This window comes from Suricata suricatta, chromosome 3 (assembly GCF_006229205.1).
Source record: "Suricata suricatta isolate VVHF042 chromosome 3, meerkat_22Aug2017_6uvM2_HiC, whole genome shotgun sequence".
In the NCBI taxonomy this organism is placed as follows: domain Eukaryota; kingdom Metazoa; phylum Chordata; class Mammalia; order Carnivora; family Herpestidae; genus Suricata; species Suricata suricatta.
The window spans coordinates 32,420,705-32,441,343 of record NC_043702.1 but is presented as its reverse complement, the minus strand read 5'-3'; the positions used below and the strand labels follow the sequence as shown (position 1 = coordinate 32,441,343).

At 38.5% G+C, this 20,639-nt stretch overlaps 1 protein-coding gene across 2 annotated transcripts in view; it reads left to right on the top strand.

The window, feature by feature from the left end:
• CDK15 (cyclin dependent kinase 15) overlaps nucleotides 1-20,639 on the top strand; it is a 79,342-nt gene that overhangs the window by 25,006 nt on the left and 33,697 nt on the right. For both annotated transcript variants that reach the window (XM_029932951.1, XM_029932950.1), the window contains exons 7-10: nucleotides 613-736; nucleotides 2,310-2,430; nucleotides 14,970-15,063; nucleotides 19,536-19,599. In XM_029932951.1, the coding sequence (XP_029788811.1) occupies nucleotides 613-736; nucleotides 2,310-2,430; nucleotides 14,970-15,063; nucleotides 19,536-19,599 (403 nt within the window). The remainder of the gene's footprint in view (nucleotides 1-612; nucleotides 737-2,309; nucleotides 2,431-14,969; nucleotides 15,064-19,535; nucleotides 19,600-20,639) is intronic.

The following is a 20,639-nucleotide window of genomic DNA, read 5'->3' as shown; positions in this document are numbered from 1 at the left end:
TTTTGGTCTCTCTTCTCTTTAGTCAAATGGCTGCACTATAGCTTGTTTTCAGCTTTGAACTTCAGATTTTCAAAATAGGTTTAAAAAGGTAATGGTTCCTTTATTTCCTAATACCATCTAAAGATATATTTCCCAGTCTGGTCTCCTTGTGTTATGTTTTTAAAAGGGCTTCATATCAGAGAGCCAGGAAAACTTAAGCAGTTGTAAACCTTAGAATATCATTTCCAGGTCAACTTTGATCTTATATGCCAAGTTCATCGGTGGGAAAAAAAAATTAAATCTTTCACATCTAAATCAATAACTAGTTCCAAAGGAAACTTCAAAGTTTCCCTTTAGATTTTTAAGGAAGAGTAATTCCTCCAGTATCAAAGAAATGAGATGTCAGGAAAAGGCAAAATCCCTTTGTTTAGGACATGGTCTACTTATTTGACTTTCCTTGTCTTTTTCCCCCCCTCTCTGAATGTAAAATCTTCATTTTTTAATTTTTTTTTTTTTTTTTTGTCTCTCAAGAGACACTTTTACTATATTCCTTCAGATGACTGTTTTTGATTTAGAGGAGAAATCAACACATAGTGGCTCAAATCTACTTAGATAAGTGTTCATTCCTTCCAGCTTTTCATGTTTCAACTTTTGCGGGGCCTGGCATACATCCACCACCAACACGTTCTTCACCGGGACCTGAAACCTCAGAACTTACTCATCAGTCACCTGGGAGAGCTCAAACTGGCTGATTTTGGTAAGTCTCCCCTTGAGTCTCTTTCTGGGCTATGAACAATGATGCTTTTGTGTGCACGTGTTTAAAGCATTGAGTAGGCCTGGGCTTTGAAAACTGGAGGCCCATGGAACGTGGTGCTTTGTGAGGATGTCAAACTACCGCATAGGAAGTGAGAGGCAAGAAACAGGGCACAACTGGTAGCTTCTTAGGATTCAAACAAGCCCCAGTCTAACCAGACCCTAAAACCTGGGCACTGCCCCATTGCCATTTTTTATAGAGAGACATTCGTAGAGTGAACTGTACCTAGTAGGTTTTCCTACATCTGAATGGATATAAAAATTCAGAATAGATCAAGGCTATCCTATGGTGACAGGATAAAGAGGTAAACCCCAGGTGCCAGAATAGAGGCTCCAGGGCACTTGTCCTAGTCACCTATCTATAGAGCTGTATTGCATGAGTACTTGAGGTTTTTGTTCCCATCAAAGTGACAGATTTCCGTGGGTATCACGTATCTTTCCATTTTAGCACTTTAGCAGTTTATAATGATATGCACACATATATATTTGTGTGATGATTTTGTCTTCTATGCTAGACTGTAAGCATTATGAAGACAGCCTGAGTCCATTTTGCTTATCATCGCACCCCTAATGCCTGATGCCACAGTAGGCACTCAATAAATATTTCTTTAAAAGCTAGAGCTGAGAAACCACTTTTCTCCGGTTGGGGCTATCAGATGCTGTAGTACTTTCTTCTGACACACTAGTTTTCATCCGGGCATGTGAGCATCTGGTGGATATTCATTTATGAATTCCCCACAACACAGAACTCATCTGCTGACAGTTTTTCCAAACCGTACATCATGTGATTCTGCTAGATAAGTAGCTGACTAACACAAGTACTCTTATATTCCAAAGGAGAACTTGGGAGTGAGGGGTTCAAGGTCCTACCGAACTAATTAGTCTGGATTAGCAGTCCCCACCTTGTATGTACTAAACATGGAGGGTGGCCATGTCAGTTGTGAACTGAATTCTGTTGCTGTTACAGAGATCCCAAATTACAGAGGTGTAAACATGCTATAAGCTTTCTCTCACCTAACAGTCTGACCTGAGGAGTCAGAGCTTGTATGGTGGCCCCATGGTGTCTTGCCCCATGTTCCTCTGTCACGTGGTCCCGCCATCCTTAAGGTATTGCCCCAACAACATATTTAAAGATGGCCGCCCCCTCATTCTCATTACAGCCTAGAGGAAAAAGAAAAGGGAAGAAGGCTTAATCCCTCCAAAAGGGCTTGATCTGGAAGTTCACATCACTTCTGTTTATAGCATATGGGCAAGAATCTAGTCATCTCACTATACTTAGCTGCCATGATGGCCACATCTAGCTGCAAAGTAAGCCAAAGATTAAGAAATTCACTTGATGAAGAGGTACGCAAGGGTCAAGACAACTGAGAAACTATGAAAAGCACCCAAATTTTGTGTGTAATTTTTTTTTAACATTGCTTACTCTGCCAGCTATTAACTCCTTAGTAGCATGAATCTCTTCCTGACTCTCCAGAAGTCCCAGGACAATGAGTTCTGTGCTTTTTGTCTCTCGCCAGGTCTTGCTCGGGCAAAGTCTATTCCCAGCCAGACATACTCTTCAGAAGTTGTGACCCTCTGGTACCGCCCTCCTGATGCCTTGCTGGGAGCCACTGAATATTCCTCTGAACTGGACATATGGTAAGAACCAGTGTCAAGAAAATGAAGAAAATGTGAGTTGTTTTACCCATGAGGATTGCTTTATCATCTGTATTGCATTTTAAGTAATAATGTTAATAATGACAATCACATTTATATACAGAAACATAAAGTAGTTTCAAATACATATCTCATTTGACTTTTGCAATCATTCTGTGAGTTTTTATAGTTAAAGAAACTGAAACTCAGAGACCGTGCCGGAGGCATATTCTGAATCAGATACCTCTCCTAGCTCTTCGCTTCAGTCCTTTGTCTTTCCCCCTTGTACTCAGAGAAACACACACTCACGTTCCCCAACCACAGATACACACATCAGCACACTAGTGCTCACGCATGCCTGAGCACAGTTCAGAGCTCAGAGAAAAGGGCACACAGACTATGACTGAGTAGACCCGATTTTCACACCAGTTCACACCAGAGTTAATAATTCTGGATTATGTTATCTTGAAAACTCATGTATCTTCTTTGTGTCTGTGTTTCTCCATTTTTAAAATGAGGGTAATAAACTATCTCCATGAGGAGTTAAATGGGGCTATAGTGTAAGTATAAGAATTAGATACGCATTTCCAAGTAGAACCACATCACTGGGGAGGCTCTTAGATTAATGAGGTGCAATAGTGTGGGGTCACTCATCATCCTACAACAGCAGTGTTATGTTATCAGATCTTATTTCTGTTAATATCTCAGTCATCCAGGGGCCACAGTTAAATGTGTGGTGACTTTGCAATCATAGCCACCCCCTCAAAGTTAACAAAATGCATAGACACCCTTCAGTTCCTTAGGAAGTCTTCTTTAAACAAAACGCCTTGTTTTGAAAAAATCAATAATAGATTTTTAAAAAATTAATCAGTATTCTGAAAGGCTAAGCTAAGCTTTTGGATTTCCCAAAGAATTGAGAAAGGTTGCAGAAATATTCCTCCAGTGTCTCTGGAGTCATTGATTTCCCAATACCCAGTACCATTTCTAGAAATATCACCAGCTAGTCAAAATCCTCCTGAAACTGTCAGCTCTCACTGCTCTGCTCTGTCACTTCAAAGGCCTGTGCAGACTCTGGCTTTCTCGGCGCTTAATGATGACTTCCTTGTTGTGCTTCACAGGCAGACTGAAACTTCTACTCATCACTTCCAAACTTTGTTTTATTACGGAACATTTAAAACATTCAGAAAATTTATCATATATAGACACCAGTGATTCTTGACCAGAGCCAATTTTGCTCCCCAGGGACATCGGACAATGTCTGGAGATATTTTTTATTCTCACAGCTGAGAGGCGGGTGCTACAGGCATCTAGTGGGTAGAGACCTGGGATGCTACTAAATACCACAACAAAGATTATCCAGTCCCAAATGTCAACAATGGTAAGGTTTAGGAACCTGATGTAGATTAAGAAGCATAATAAAGTGAACTCTGAACCCACTACCCAGTGTAACAACTAGAACGTACTGCCACATTTACCTGTACCCCTTCTCCCATCAACCTGCCCCTCCCCCAGATGGGCTCCTAACCTGAACTTTTTTTCTTGTCACCATTCCCCTACCCCTTTCAAAAATAATATTTTCCATTTTTGATATGTTCTAAAGATACTTTTTGCTTCACCTGTGTTTAATACCATTAAGAATGGTATTATATAGGTTTTTTTAATGTCTATTTATTTTTGAGAGAGAAACCATGTGCAAGTAGGAGGAGAGGGGCAAGAGGAGGCATAGAATCCCAAGCAGGCTCCACACTGTCAGTGCAAAGACCCCAGAATTATATTGTTTTAGCCTTCTGTGACTTGCTTTTTTCCACTCAAGATGTTCCTAAGATTCATACATGTTGATTTATGTAGCTATGCTTTATTCCCTGTTGATGAATATTTCCATTATTTAGCTTGTTTTTATGTGTGTGTTTTGTTTTCTTTTGCTGTTATGAATATATTTGGTACTTATATTTAAGCATTTCTCTGGAGTACTTAGAAAATAATTTTTTTTTTACATTTTATTTATTTTTGAAAGACAGAGAGAGACAGAGCTTGAACAGGGGAGGGGCAGAGAGAGAAAGAGACACAGAAACTGAAGCAGGCTCCAGGCTCTGAGCTAGCAGTCAGCACAGAGCCTGACATGGGGCTTGAACCCATGAACCCTGAGATCATGACCTGAGCCGAAGTCGGACGTTCAACCGACTGAGCCACCCAGGTGCCCCTCTCTGGAGTATTTAGTGGATTTCCTGTGTCATAACATATACGAATGTTCAACTCCTTGAAATAGTGCTGAATTATTTTCCAAAGTAGTTCTAACAATTTACATACCAGCAGTGTATTATAGCCCCTCATCCATATCTGCACCAACTTTATAATCAAGTAGGTCGAAGGGTACGTTGTGATCTAAATTTGCATTTTCCTAATTACTAATGAGGTTGGATTCCTTTTCATGGATTTTTTGTGTTTCTCATCTGTGAAATAGCTACTTATGACTTTTGCTTATTTTCTTTGGGTCTCTCTGTCTCTATCCCCCTCCCTCCCTCGGTCCCTCCCTTCCTTTCTTCTTTCTTTCTGGGTTTACAGATGTTCTTCTATTCTGAATATTAATCATTTATCAGTCATGGGTGTTGCAAGAGGCCTTCCCATGACAACATGGCTTATGGGGGGTGGGGGTGCCTGGGTGGCTCAGTTGGGTATGCGTTCGTTCAACTTCAGCTCAGGTCATGATCTCATGGTTCGTGAGTTCAAGCTCCACACTGGGCTCTGTGCTGACAGCTCAGAGCCTGAAATTTGCTTCAGATTCTGTGTCTCCCCTCTTTCTGCTCCTCCCCCATTCATACTCTGTCTCTCAAAAATAAACATTAAAAAAAATTTTAAACATGACTTATGGTTTTCATATCCTTATGTTGTCTTTTTGAACAAAAGTTCTTAATTTTAATATTGTTGACCTTATCAGTCTTCTTTTTTTTTTTTTTTTTTTTGGTTAGCCCTTTTGTTTCTTGTTTAAAAAGAAAATCCATCTCTCCTTGAGGTCAGAATGACATTTTCCAATACATTCTTTAAAAGTTGCTGGAGCGCCTGGGTGGCTCAGTCAGTTAAACACCCAGCTCTTGGTTTCAGCTCAGGTCATTACCTCATAGTTCATGAGTTTGAGCTCCATGTCAGGCCCCATGCTAACCCTGCAGAGCCTGCTTGGGATTCTCTCTTTCCCTTCTCTCCGCCCGTCCCCCGTGTGTGCTCTCTCTTTCTCTCTCTCAAAATAAATAAATAAACTAAAAAATAAATGTAAAAGTTGTACAGCTTGTCCTTTCATTTTAAATCTTTAATATATTGGAAACTAACTTTTGTCTGTGCCGACCAATTGTCTCACCTCATTTTCTTCTGTGATCTGCCATGCCAGATCTGTTGTATATCAAGTTTCCCATGCAGAGGTCTTTGTCTGGGCTCTCTTTTCTATTCCACTGGGGTCACTTTCTCTGTCCCAGTACCAATATGCTACTGTATTAATTTCTATAGCTTTATAATATTTGATATCTAGTAGGACAAGTGTCCACCTATTTCATCTTCCTCAGGAGTATCTTAGCTATTTTTCCCCTTTGATTTTTCATAAACATTTTAGATTAGTGCTTCAGGTTTCATGAAAAATCCTAGTGGGATTTTCACTGGAATTGCCTTGAAATTATAGAAATCTCTGAGACTAATTAACACTTTGTGAAATTGTTTTCCAATTTTTAAACATGGTGTATTTCTTTGCCTGTTTGGTTTGTCTCTAATGCCTTTTAGTAGTTTTATTATTTTCTCTATAAGCTCCTACATATCCAGAGCAAAGGTCCTTAAGTCTATTTCTATTGTTTATTGTTCCTTTTGGTTTTTGCACACGGTATCTTTTTCCATGCATCTTTAGTTGTTTTTGACAGTGATACGCTAGTTTACCTTGGAATTTCATTTGTGGGATTATTTTTGAGGACTTGAATGACGTAGGTTTCCTCAGAGAAGAATTGCATTTGATTCTGGCAGGTGCATTATTATTAAAGAAATTAATTTTTGTATTTTACATAAGTGTTGGTCTGCCACACAGATCTTGATTTCCTGATACTATTCCCTACTAAAAAGAACTAAGATTTTTTTGAGAAATGGACATTCCTAAGGCTGAGGCAAGGAAAGTATAAGATGAGCCAGGAATATCTTGTTGGGCCAGAACATTTTTTTACAAAGCGGTCAAAAAATGAGGAGAGTATATCAAAAGGACAGGGGAAGCAACTTGAAGAAATGCCCACTGGCCAAGGACATACAATTCGAGTAGAATTTGATTTATAATCAAAGTAAATGATTTAGGTAATGGATTATAAACTACTGAATAAAATAACAATGCATAAGTCCATACTAAAGATATCTAGCTAGCTTGATAAGAAAGGAAGCATCTCTTTATAGTAGAATGGCAACTAATAATTGGAGAAGAAATAATGGACTTAGAAAATCACTATTTTGCAAAATGGTAGTGATTGGTTCAAACAAGAATTAACAATGCTACACTAGAACAGAAAGTTTGATGAGGAATAAAAAATATTCATAGTCTCAAACTACTTCTCCACAAATTACTTACCAGTTACAAAGGGAAAAAATAGTAACTTTATAGGAAAAAAACCACTTGGCAGACACCACTTTCACCAAGTGATTAGAGTTAATATTATCAATAATAGCATGGCTGACACCATGGGCCTCCTACTATGAGGCACCGAGAAGGATACAATATTACTTATGATGTGGTTTTTCTGCAAAAAAATCACAGCCTGAATCAAATGATGAGGAAACATCAGATAAACTCCATTTGAGGGACATTTGGCAGCATAAGTGGCCTGTACTCTTTTAAAGGGTTGTAGGAGAGGGAAAATTTCCCTCTGTCCTCTTAGAGTCTGTGGATGAACCTGCAAACTGACAACAGATTAATGGGAGACAAGCATATAAATTTTATTTGATGTTAAAAGTGTTACGTGGCGTGGGGGAGGGGGCTCTGTAGAAGGAAGAGAAAACACCCAAAGCAGCAGCTAGGCTCGGAGGCTTTTATGCCATTCTGACAAAGAATGATAAATTTGTAGGAAGTGATAAGACAAAAGAAAGGGGTTTCTGGACTCTAGGGGCAGTAAATTGTGGGATAAAAATCCTCACGGGGGAATTTATGCCCCACTTTCAGGCAGATAGAGGGAGAAGGAAGGCTCATCCTATGTTTGCTTTTACTCAGTTGCCTTCAGCTCAGTATAATCTTTATACCAGAGTGGCATATGTTGGGGTAGCATATTTTGGGGTGACATATCTTGATCCCCCTTATTAGGTCAAGGATTTAAAAGGCAAAGAAAGACTAAGGAATTGTTCCAGATTAAAGAAACTAAAGGGATATGCCAACAAATGCAATATGTTGGATCCTGGAGGAAATGGAGCTAAAGAACAGGACTCAGACCATAGGTGAAATTTAAATATGGACTGTGGATTAGATAGTCATATTGGGTCAATGTTAAATTTCCTGATTTTGATATTGCACTGTTGTTATGTAAGAGGATGTTTTTGTTCTTAGAAAATACAAAGTATTTAAGGGCGAAGGATTATGGTCTATAACTTACTCTCTACTGCTTCAGGAAAACTAGAGAAAAAAAATGAAAGGAAAAACATTGGCAATCAGTGAATCTGCTTGAAAAGAGTTCATTCTACTATGCTTGCAACTTTTTTTAAGTTTAAAATTATTTCAAAATTGAAAGTCACCCCCAAAATTGAGAAAAAAAATGTTTCACCAGAAATAGTATAAGTAGCACTAACCTAGTATGTAATCAGTGTTTGCGAATATTTCACATGTGTTTGAGAAGAATGTAGATTTCTAAATTGTTGGGAACACATTTTTACATATGTTCAAAAATTCAAGGTTAGTTGCATTATCAAAATCTTCTTTATATTGTTTTTGTCTATTTCACTTATCAAAGGTGTGTTGAAATTGTTCACTGTATTTTTGATTTGTCATAATTCTGTTCATTTCTGCTTTATGTACTTTAAAGCTATTTTCATTAAGTGCAAATAAATTTAAAACTCTTCATTATTCCTTCATGCACTTTAGATCTTACTTTTGGAGGGTTCCTCGCTGGCTCAGTTGGGGGAACATGCAACTCTTGATCTCAGGGTTGTGGGTTCGAGTCCCCAACTGGATATACAGATTACTTAAAAATAAAATCTTTGGGGTGCCTGAGTGGCTCAGTCAGTTAAGCATCTGGCTTTGGCTCAGGTCATGATCTCACGATTCGTGGGTTTGAGCCCTTTGTCAGGCTCTGTGCTGACAGCTAGCTCAGAGCCTGGAGCCTGCTTCATATTCTGTATCTCCCTCTCTCTCTGACCCTCCCCTGCTTGCACTGTCTCTCTCTCCCAAAAATAAATTTAAAAAATAATAATAATAAAATAAAAAATAAACTCTTTTTAAAAATTCTTACTTTCGGAATAATTTTCTTTTTTTAATTTCATTTTTAAACTCACTTTATTTTTTAATTTTTATTATTTTTTAACTTATATCCAAGTTAGTTAACATTCGGTGTAATGATGATTTCAGGAATAGAATTTAGTGTCATCACTTACAAATAACACCAAGTGCTCATCCCAGCAAGTGTCTCTTTAATGCCCCTTGCCCATTTAGCCCATCCCCCAAAATCCTTCCAGAAATCCTGTTTGTTCTCTGTATCTAAGGGTCACTTATGGTTTGTCTCCCTCCCTGTTTTACATTAGCTTTGCTTGCCTTTATTTATGTTAATCTGTTTTATATCTTAAATTCCACATGTAAGTGAAGTCATATGATATTTCTCTTTCCGTGACTTACTTTACTTAGCATAATACACTCTTGTTCAATCCATGTTGTTGAACATGGCAAGATTTCATTCTTTTCGATTGTTGATTAATATTCCATTGTGTATACACACACACACACACACACACACACACACACATATATACATTGTGTGTGTGTGTGTATGTATATATATCACAATATACCACATCTTCTTTACCCATTCGTCAGTCATTGGACATTGGACATTTGGGCTTTCTCCATATTTTGACTACTGTCAATAGCGCTGCTGTAAACATTGGGGTGCACGTGCCCCTTTGAATCAGCACTCTTGTAACCTTTAGATAAATACCTAGTCGTGCAATTGCTGGGTCGTAGGGTAGTTCTATTTTTAATTTTTTGAGGAACCTCCCTATGGTTTTCCAGAGTGGCTGTAGCAGATTGCATTCCCATAATTTTCCTTCCTTTTGAAGTAAATCTTTTAGAGTTTTCTTTAATATAGGCTAATCAGTGGCAAATCTGTTTTTGTGTCTTAAGATAAACTCTCATTGTTACAAGTAGACTTGCTAGGGATGTAGTTCTAGATTGATGCTTATTTTGTCTCAGAACTTTGAGGATATCATCCCCTATATGTCTTCCATCGTTGCTGTTGTGAAGTTTGCTTTTCGCCTAATTGTGGAAAAGTTTGCTTTTAGACTTACTGTCTTTCTTTTATAGGTGATCTCTCATTTTATTCTGATGTTTTAAAGAATTTCTTTTTGCCTTTATTATTATAGAGTTTTCACTTTAAGGTGTGTGGTGTGGGTTTCTTTTTACTTACACTGCTTGGTGTATATTATGCTTCCTCTGGTTATGAACAGTATCTTTAGTTGGTCATTTCCTCTTTGAAGGTTGCCTCTCTTCCCTTCTCTCTTTCTGAAACTCTAATAAAAGACTATCAGAACATGTCTTTCTATTATCCACAGCTCTTATTCTCTCTTTCATATTTCTTGTCTCCTTAACTTTCTGTGCTGCATCCTAGATAATTGCCTCAGTTCACCCAACAGTTCTTTAAGTCTGTCTTTTTTAAAAGAATGTTTATTTATTTTGAGAGAGAGAGAGAACAGGGGAGGGGCAGAGAGAGGTAGAGAGAGAATCCCAAGCAAACTCTGTATCATCAGTACAGAGGCCAACCCAAGGCTCAAACTCACAACTGTGAGATCATGACCTGAGCTGAAATTAAGAGTCAGTCACTTAACTGACTGAGCCACCCAGTTGTTGCCTCTAAGTCTGTCTTAAGCTACATATCCCTTACCTTTTTACTGCATATACAAAAATGCATGTTCTCAATATTTCATTGACAAATGTTTCATGAATTTAACCATGAATAATAATAACACAAAGTAGAAATTCAATTGTAGTTTAAATTATTGTCATTACTCTTATTCATTCCATTATTATTATTTTGTGCCCAGTAAAACTCAAAAAGTAATATAAAAATAGAACAATAGACATCTTCCACTGAGTTTACTGCTACTTGTTCACTTCTACATAATTGTTAGATATTGAGTGTTTACATTGAGATTCCTCTTCCCCCATTTTTTTTGTTCTTCTTAGAGTGGTGAAGGGGGAAGTGAGTAGGGAGATTTCCAATTGACAAAGGAAGAAAAGGAGGAAAAATCCTATTGTGCTAGGTCACAAAACCCCATAGGATATAAACTGAGTGCATTTTTGGAGGCAGATGACAGTGGGTGAGCATTAGAGACTTTGTCTTAAAGAAACTAATTATAACATGGAGTGCCAGAGCCTTTTATTCAGTGAGCCCTGGTGTCAGCAGCGTCAGTGGGGGGCCCAGAGCAAACAGTTAGATTATGGAAAATATACAAGTAGGACACATTGGTTATTCCTAACCCTTACAACCAGTGCTCTCTAGTCTCCCAACGTTGTCTCTTCTTTCTTTTTTTTTTAGGTTTTTTTTTTTTTTTTTGAAAGAGAGACTGCAAGTAGGAGAAGGGCAGAGAGAGAGGGAGACACAGAATCGGAAGGAGGCTCCAGGCTCTGAGCTGTCAGCACAGAGCCCGATGTGGGGCTCGAACTAATGAGCTGTGAGATCATGACCTGAGCTGAAGTCAGACACTTAACCGACTGAGCCACTCAGGCGCCCCTCTTCTTTCTTTCTTTCACTTTTTCAGACCTCAAAAGATTCTATCAGCAATTTTGGTGAGAAAACAATGTTTTTGGATAATTACACTATTCTGTTTTTACTTTTTTGTATTTTGTTAAAATACATATAACAAAATTTACCATTTTAACCATTTTTAAATGTACAATTCAGTGGCTTGAGTACATTCACATTGTTGTGTAACCGTTGCTATTATCCACCTCGAAAACTTTTCATCATCCTAATCTAAAACTCTGTACCCATTAAACAAAGACTTCCTATTACCCACTCCCCCCAGCCCCTGGGAACCACTATTCTACTTTCTGTCTCCGTGAATCTGACTCTTGTAGGTATCTTATATAAGTGCAATCATACAATATTCTCCTTCTGTGTCTGGTTTATTTCACTTAGTATAATGTTTTCAAGGTTCAACCATGTTATGGTAAACTGATTTTAAAGAAAGATTTATTTTGGCATACAAAGTGTTCTATTCCAAACTGACTTCAGGCAGCTGCTCGCTTAGGACTATGAAAAGTTGTTCCTGCCTGAAAGATTGCAGACTTCCTGCTGCAAACTTCCAAATATAAAGAGTGGCCCAGAGAAAAGCAAATGGAAATGTCATGTCACTGTCATACATTATGTTATTCTGAACTAATTTCGACAGTGAAAAATGAAATACTGATTCATTTCTCCCAACAACATTTTTGTATGCTCCTTACACCTCTGAAAAACCTAAAACTCCTGAGATGGTTGATTTCCCCAGAGACTGCCTAAGGAATTTGAAGAATCTTTTCCTCTCTTATGGAAGAATTTGTTCATGCTCAGAATAGAGAAAAGGTTAGGAAGAGAGCCAGAAAAAGCAGAAAACCTGGAGACTGTTTCCTCTAACTTGCATGAAGAACCACAGTGAGAGCAATAAAATGACCCAGTGTATCTCTCCTTTCTGGAAAGATTCACTGGTTGATACCATCAAGTCTTTTTCCAAGTGTAGGAAGTTCCCCTTCATCTACATGGGCTGCCCTGAGTGTGTCTCCCCAGAGCAGAAATCCTCTGAGAAGCCTAAAGATAGGAAGAAGGGTAAGAAGAGGTAAGAAGAGCCACAGGAATGAAGATTTAAGAACAAAACAGAGGAGAAAAAGGAAATAAGAACTGGTTTCTTTCTGAACCTAAATGTTCAGAATATTTTAAAGGTTTGCTTAAGGCTAGACAAGGAGTGAACAAAATAGATGATAATCCCACAACTTGTTTACAAAGCAAATTTAATAATACAATAGCTCTGAAAAACAACTGAAAAAAATAGGATGATGTATAGTTTTTAAAGAACAATGTTTACACCTAGAAATCATCGTCTGTTCTTCAAACTTAAGGTGCACAGATTCATTTTCTTACCAATGCACTGATATTTATGGTACTTATGAATATTCCAGGTACTAAAATATAATTGATTTAGGAATTTTGTCTTACAAGTGTCCTAAGTAGGCACATGGTCACCCACATGTGTGTGCTCACTCTCTCTCTCTCATTTTAAAAATATGAATAAGTAGCCTTAGACTATATATTTGTTAGGTTAGAAAGGTTTTGTTTTTAATTATTTTTAAATTTATTTTTGAGAGAGAGAGACTGCACAAGCAGGGGAAGGTCAGAGAGAGGGGGAGATATAGAATCTGAAGCAGGCTCCAGGCCCTGAGCTGTCAGCACAGAGCCCAACGTGGGGATTAAACTCACAAACTGTGAGTTTATGACCTGAACTGAAGTTGGATGCTTAACAGAGTGAGCCACGCAGGTGCCCCTAGCCAGTTGATTATTTTAATGTAAACCAAATATTAGGTCATGGAAACAGTTTTTGTCTTTTTTGACGTGATAGAATACAATGACATTTCAATTTTCTTTTTAATATAAATTCCGTCCTCAAACCAGACACGAGATAAAAATTATTCTAAAAATTGTTTACCAAGAAATCTGCCTTCTCCAACACAATCAATTTAAACTAAATTAAGTAGCATGTGTCTGCCATCAGATGGAAAAAATAAAAATTTATCATACGTAATAAATACATGTGAATAATATTAAAGGCCATATTTTAAATGAACCTGATAATAAATTTTTAATAATATGATGATGTGTAATAAAATGTTTTACTTAACTGTCCTTCTTTATCATGCCACACAAAAAATGTTAAGGTGATTAAGGGAGTGTGCAAGGTTATGTGTTATAGTAAAAGGGATTTGGAGTCGAAGGCCAGGACCCTGAGGATAATCACTGTAATCAGTCACCTGAACCATTTTTATCTCTCAAAAGACTTATATGAATAAAAGTGTGTATCATTAGCAAAATAAATCTCACCCCTTACTCTCCCTTAGGAATTACCCTCTAGTTTGACTACATAGGAACTAAATTTTATATTTTACCCTATTTCATCTATTTTGAGATCCACACTTTCTGCTAAATCAGGATGTACCTTAGAATCAGTAATGCCTTACGGAAGCTGTCAGCCAGGCTCAGTTATGACCGCGGCTACCATTACACATGTGTGAACGTCAAATGCCAGCCTCAAAAGTTGCAGAATGGGGGTCAGTGACTTGGAAGAAAGTCTTGCAGATGGGAGAGCATCCCCCCTCCTTCTTTTTAACTAGGAACCGTTAAAGGGAGCGGGAGCAAATCAAACGTGTTTAGCAACATTCTTTAAGAAGGAGTCAAAAGTAGGTTAATGATGTAATTGCAAGGTCAGTTTAGGAGCCCAGAACCAATGACTCTTAGTTTTCTTATGGATTATTTTAAGAAATGCTGCATCATCAAACTCCTGATATAGAGAATGATCCCATGGATAAAAACAGACATCAAAGAGTATGAGTCAAATGCTGAATATAAAAAAGTTTCAGGAGTGCCCAAATCAATTTATTTTACTTACTGTTCCATTTTTTGCATGTACAAGTGTGATATATGGTAAAATAATCTCTCTAATTAAGTTTATAATAGCCTTTGCAATAGGAGGAAAACATTCTGATTGTATCATGGTTCAACCTGCAGGGTTTTTTTTTTTTCTTAACACCTATACTAATGGTGCCTCTTACAAAGCATTAAAAAAATTTTTTTAATGTTTATTTATTTTTGAGACAGAGCACAAGCAGGGGAGGGGCAGAGAGAGAGGGACGCAGAATCCAAAACAGGCTCCAGGCTCTGAGCTGTCATCACAGAACCCCATGCAGGGCTTGAACCCACAAACCGCGAGATCATGACCTGAGCTGAAGTTAGACACTTAACCAACTGAGCCACCCAGGCGCCCCCAAAGATAGCATTTTAGATTCTGTGCAAGAGAGTAGTCAATGTGGAGATTTGGTACTTTCCCCTTCTCATAAAATGGGTAATGATCTTGAAAGTTGAAATGTTTCTTATCTGTACTGTGTTCCTAAATGCTGGTTGCACATCATTTTAACAAAAAGCTGCAGGCTGTGGTTATGTTTCTTTTTTTCTCTTTCCCAAGACTTTTAATAGCATATGTCCTCTATTTAATTCTCCAAAATATTTACTGTGTGGAGAAATACTGGTAGTTCAGTTTTGCATGTACGGTTTCCTTAAAAGTATCACACTAACTCCTATTTCCTTTGCTAGGGGTGCAGGCTGCATCTTTATTGAAATGTTCCAGGGTCAACCTTTGTTTCCTGGGGTTTCCAACATCCTTGAACAGCTGGAGAAGATCTGGGAGGTAAGAGAAGAATTCCTCTTAGGAAGAAGAAATATCTGCAATTCGAACTTTGAACCAAGTTCGCTTTTGTGACAGTGAAGTAGTCCATCTGCTTTGAGGTATTAAGCCGCATATGAAGGCTGGGGAAACTGTGGAATTTGCCACAGGTATAGACCTGGGGCATGAAGATGTGGTCAGGAACCCCCTCTTGTCCTGTAGCAGCCCCGGAGTCCACCGCCTCACTCTCACTATTTTCTCAACTTCTCAGGACAATTACTGCCGTGGCTCCTTAGGCACATCCCTGCCTTGCCACTCTCAGCTCTAATCCTACCATATATTTGGCCCTGTGTCCTTGTCAACAGAAGATGAGATGCTAAATATCCACAGAACCCTGATACTACAAAGGCTCACAGTATTAGTGTGAGAGAAGTATACTATTTATTGTGCTCTTCCAAAACCTACTTCCTAAGGTGTGAGGTGCTTTTTGGGTGTGGTTCCATTTCTTTCCTTATCCTGACCTCATTTGCACCGTGATGCACTTCATTCTGTTGTCTCTTGTAGCTTATATGCCACATAATAGAGTCATCCATATGTGGTTGGTTTTTTTTTTTTTGGTGGTGGTTTTTTTGTCATTGTGGTAAAATATACATAAAATTTACTCTCTAACCATTTTTAGGTATATGATTCATCAAGTACATTCACCACGTGCAGGCATCACCACCACCCAGTTCCACAAGTGTTTTTATACCTGAAACAAAAGTTCTGTACCCATTAAATGTTAATTCCCCGTCTTCCTTCCTTCGAGGCCCTGTTGAGCTCTCTGCAACTTGCTGTCTCTACGAATTTGCCTATCCTGGGTATCTCATATTAGTGGAATCATACAGTATTTGCCTGGCTTATTCCACTTTGGTTTATTTGTTTGTTTGTTTGTTTGTTTAAAATTTATTTTTGAGACCGAGAGAAAGTACGAGCTAGGGAGGGACAGAGAGAGAGGAAGGCAGGAACCGAAGCAGGCTCTACACTGACAGTAGAGAGCCCAGTGCAGGCCTGGAACTCACAACTCGTGAGATCATGACCTGAGCCAAAGTTGGATACTTAGCTAACTGAGCCACGTAGGCACCCCATATTTCACTTATATTCTAAAGTTTCATCCATGTTGTAAAAGTGCTTTAAACTACACTGTTGTAATCCCAGATCCTGCTCCCTTTCAAGTTTGCTTGCTTCAAGCAGGCATCTGAAGCATTCTTGCTAACACCCTCTGATGAGTTTCTTGAGAGATATTGCCAGAGTGGGGGTTTTGTGTGTAAGTGAGGAAATTTGTCTCCTCTTGAACTGCTTTACAATTTTGAGGTACAGAAAACCGTTCTGTTATCACAGTCACCGTTGCATGCTCTGAGGACAAATCGAGAACATTCAGCAGTGTGTTGTCCTATATACTACGACAGTTCAAGCAAGTTAAAAATATAAACTTTACAAGCGTGGTCTACATGGATGAAAATTGGAAAGCTCTTTCAGGTTTCATGATTTGACGTAGGAGTTGGCTCTTTGAAAACAATAGGTTCGGGGTGCCCGGGTGGCTCAGTCATTTGAGCATCTGACTCTTGATTTTTGGCTCAGGTCATGATCCCAGGATCATAGGATTGAGCCCAGCATTGGGCTCTACACTGAGCATGGAGCCTGATTAGCATTCTCTCTCTCTGTGCTCCTTTCCCCTGCTCATGCTCTCTCCAAAAAATAAATAAATAAATAAACAAACAAACAAAAAGTGAAAGCAATGGGTCTGTTCCACTCTCCTAACTTTAACCACAATATCTTTTACATTTGTGCTGAGATCTCACTCTCACTCTTAGGAATGAAAACATAATAAGAAATCCTGAATCTTTATTTTGCCATCTTTCTAAAATGTGTGTGTGTGTGTGTGTGTGTGTGTGTATGTGTTCATCTGAGTAGCTGTCACCTCTTTCTAATCAACCTTTTAGAAATCTAATTCTTACAACACGTGTTTTTTGCAAATAATGCCAGATGCAGTTCTAAAATCAGAATAAAATAAACTATGCAGACTTTAAGTTCACTAATCAAAATGCCTTCAGTTTCCATTCCAACAAAGGCAAAAAACAGCCCCGTGCAGCCCACTATGATTTCAAACATAGCACTCACTGGCTGCCTTTTAAGAGCCTTCTGGGAGGGAATAAGTCAACAATTGTTGGTTTTCAGTTTCACAGACAGGGAAGTGGAGATTTAGTAATCTTCTCAAGTGAAAACAAATTCAATAACTTTCAAATAGAAACCGAGCATCAAATTTCCAAATGAAGGAGACTGAATTTTTAAACTTCAAAAATTCTCAAGCTTAAAGTTTCTACTAAAATAATAAAAACTGTTTGGTATCCACTCTGTTGGCTTTAATTAAACATAATATAAAGTAACCAATAATTCTAGTAACTGTCACTTTAGAGAAAATATGGTTGTGGTCACTATTGATTGCCTTTGTTGCTTTTTCTTCATTGTCTTTGCATTCTTTTCATTGTGCTTTGCCAGCCACCAGTGTGGGTGCCTGTGAATCACTTGTTTACATGCACATCTGTGCAAATATATAAGATGGTAGGTTAAAAAAGAAGAACCAGCTTCCCATTCTCTGGCCCTCTCCCACAAAAGAAGAATTAGTCCAGTTGATTTTTCAAAATGGATTCCAGGATTCTTAGTGTTCCCTCGGGCTCAGAGTGGTTGATAGGAAAAGCCTATAATCCTCTCAGTAGCTTTTCAGTTTGTTTAGGGAATGGATCAAAGAAAGATTTTCCTGGGTGGCATGATTTTTTTATTGTATGAGAGAAAATAGCACTTCAGTGTCTTTTGTTTGAGGACAGTCTTAGCTGGCACCATAAAATGTACCTCTCAGCCAGAGTCCTAGTCAGCAAGCTGGTAGACATTAAGATTCTGGATTCTTCATTGATTATTATTAGTCATTGTTGGGCAGTTGACTTCCTGCCATAACAATTGGGCTGATATCTGTATCTTGCATTTTACAAATGGATTTATTAGATTCTTTCTATGAAAGATGTTTCTAAAAAGAGTTATGCTGAGATATGCTTCCAAGGAGAGGTATGTTGGGTAGTCAAAGCTACTGGTACTTCGCTAATATTTTGCAGAAATGATGTTATTTTAGCTCTTAGTTGTAACTGATATTGGGCTTTTAAGGTTAAGGTAAGAGAGTGGTAAAATAATGCCCACAAAAGAACTCACAGTAAAAGCACTAACCAAAATCCGAAGTGTTTTGTTTGACTTTGTACTCCGAAAGACTTTTATTTTCATATTAATTACAAACTAGAGCTTCAATTTGGTAATCCAAAGCATAAGTGAGCTCTTTTTCAAGTGATGTTACTTTTACAACCCACCAGTTAAAAGTCAAATACCATATTCCAAGCCACCAAGAAAACAAGATGAGATGAATTTGGTAGAAAGAACTAGAGTTAGGTTTGGGATCATTTTTAGCCAACATTCCACTGCCTAAAGGTCAGTAATCTGAATCTTTTTTAATTTGAGCACATTGGGAAACAGCCGAACGTTCATGCTGAGGCATCATTCAGGCTAAGTGTATTTTGTTGTTATGGGGCCGGGATGGGGGGGGGGTATTTTTTTCATCTAATGTAAGGCAAAAGGACAGTCACTCCTGCCTCTTTATATTCCCAACTCCCAAATTAGCATCCTGCTATATGGTGACCACTCAATAGACAGTGATGAGAATATGACTTTAAGCAAGGCTGTATAATCTGCCTCAGAATAAGAACAAGGGAGTTAGTGAAGACACAGGCTCAGGACCTGTATTCATATTCTCCCAAGAAACAGCACCAATGGGATGTATAGAGATACATAAAAGGAGATTTATTATGGGAATCAGTGAATGTGATTATGCCTGAGATATGCCATCTACAAGCTGGAGACCCAGGAAAGCTGGTGGTGTAATTCAGTCTGACACCAAAGGACTAAGAACTGAGGGGCTGCTGGTGTAAGTCCGAGTCTGAAGGTCAGAGAACCAGTAGCTCAAATGTCTGAGCACAGGAGAAATGGATGCCCTAGCTCAAGAAAACAGAATTTGCCCTGCCTCTGCCTTTTTATATGGGCCTTCAACCAATTGGGTGATGCCTGCTCACATTGGAGAGGGCATATTTCTTTACTCTGATGGCATATTTCTTTACTCTTTACTCTGCTGATTCAAATATTAATTTCTTCCACAAACACCCTCATTAGACATACCCCAAAATAATATTTTACTAGCTATCTATCTTTGCCCAGTTAAGTTGGGCATCAAATTGACCATCACAAGACCTTAAAAATACACTACAGTTTTGCCCACAAAACTGCAAATGTTGGACACTCAAGTTTCTTTCTTACGTGTCAGCTGGCATAATGTGACATATGTAACAAATTTTTCCCTATTCCCCTTTGATCTTTCATGTCTCCTGCCTCATCTTTCTTTGTCTTTCTTTGGCTTTATATAGGTGTTAGGAGTCCCTACAGAGGATACCTGGCCTGGAGTTTCCAAGCTACCTAACTACAATCCAGGTAATATTGATTTGAGCTTCTGGAATGCTCTGAGAATTAGCAATGTGAAGGCATTTGCCACACAGATAGGGTGGCCTTCTTTTATTGTTAACTCAACAGTAAAGATGGGTCTAGATGAATTTTTAGATTCCTATATTTCCTGATTCTTTTATGAGAAGAACACTGAAATAGTAGTTGAGGTTCTCCAACTCTATACAACACAAGTAGCAAGCTGCATAAGAATTTGGAATGACTATTGCTGTGGATTGCACATCCATTTCCAAATATCTAATGGCTCAAAAGAATTCAAAAGATGGTCTCATTTTTGAGCCTATGACTATTATTGACTTTATTTGCTAGGTTATTATATCTCATAAAGTATAAAAAAGAAAGCTAATATAACAGAAGGGAGGTAGAGGTTCATTAGGCCAAGGCCTGGCCAGGTAAGATGTTTCTAGTTTATACAAGAGTTCCTCTATTGTCTCTGGGCCTAACACTTGGTCATTCTCATTACTGATTTGGTCCTCCAAGACTGGCTCCTGGGAATGGATTTGGAAGTGTTAAAAGAGTTGCCTTTGAGGGAAGTCTTTGGGAAATGGCCCCCAAGCCATGCCAGAGAGATCAGATTACCCAGTAGTCACTCAAGAATGTTGAGACAGGGGCACCTGAGTGGCTCAGTTGGTTAAGCCTCCGACTTCAGCTCAGGTCATGATCTCATGTTTGTGGGTTCAAGCCCCACGTCGGGCTCTGTGCTGACAGCTAGCTCAGAGCCTGGAGCCTGCTTCCGATTCTGTGTCTCCCTCTCTCTCTGCCCCTCCCTGCTCATGCTCTGTCTCTCTCTGTCTCAAAAATAAATAAATAAAAATTAAAAAAAAAAAAAAGAAGGAAGGAGACAAGCAATGAGCTATAAGATGAAGGATTATATCAGAGGCTGGGGAAGCAAGTTATGGCTATAACAAAGCTGGACTCTTGCTGGCAGGATTAAAGGGGAGGTAGATATGTACAGATAAAGACAAGATTGGGGTGATTTTGGCTCAAGTCAGATTTTCTAGTTTTTATAT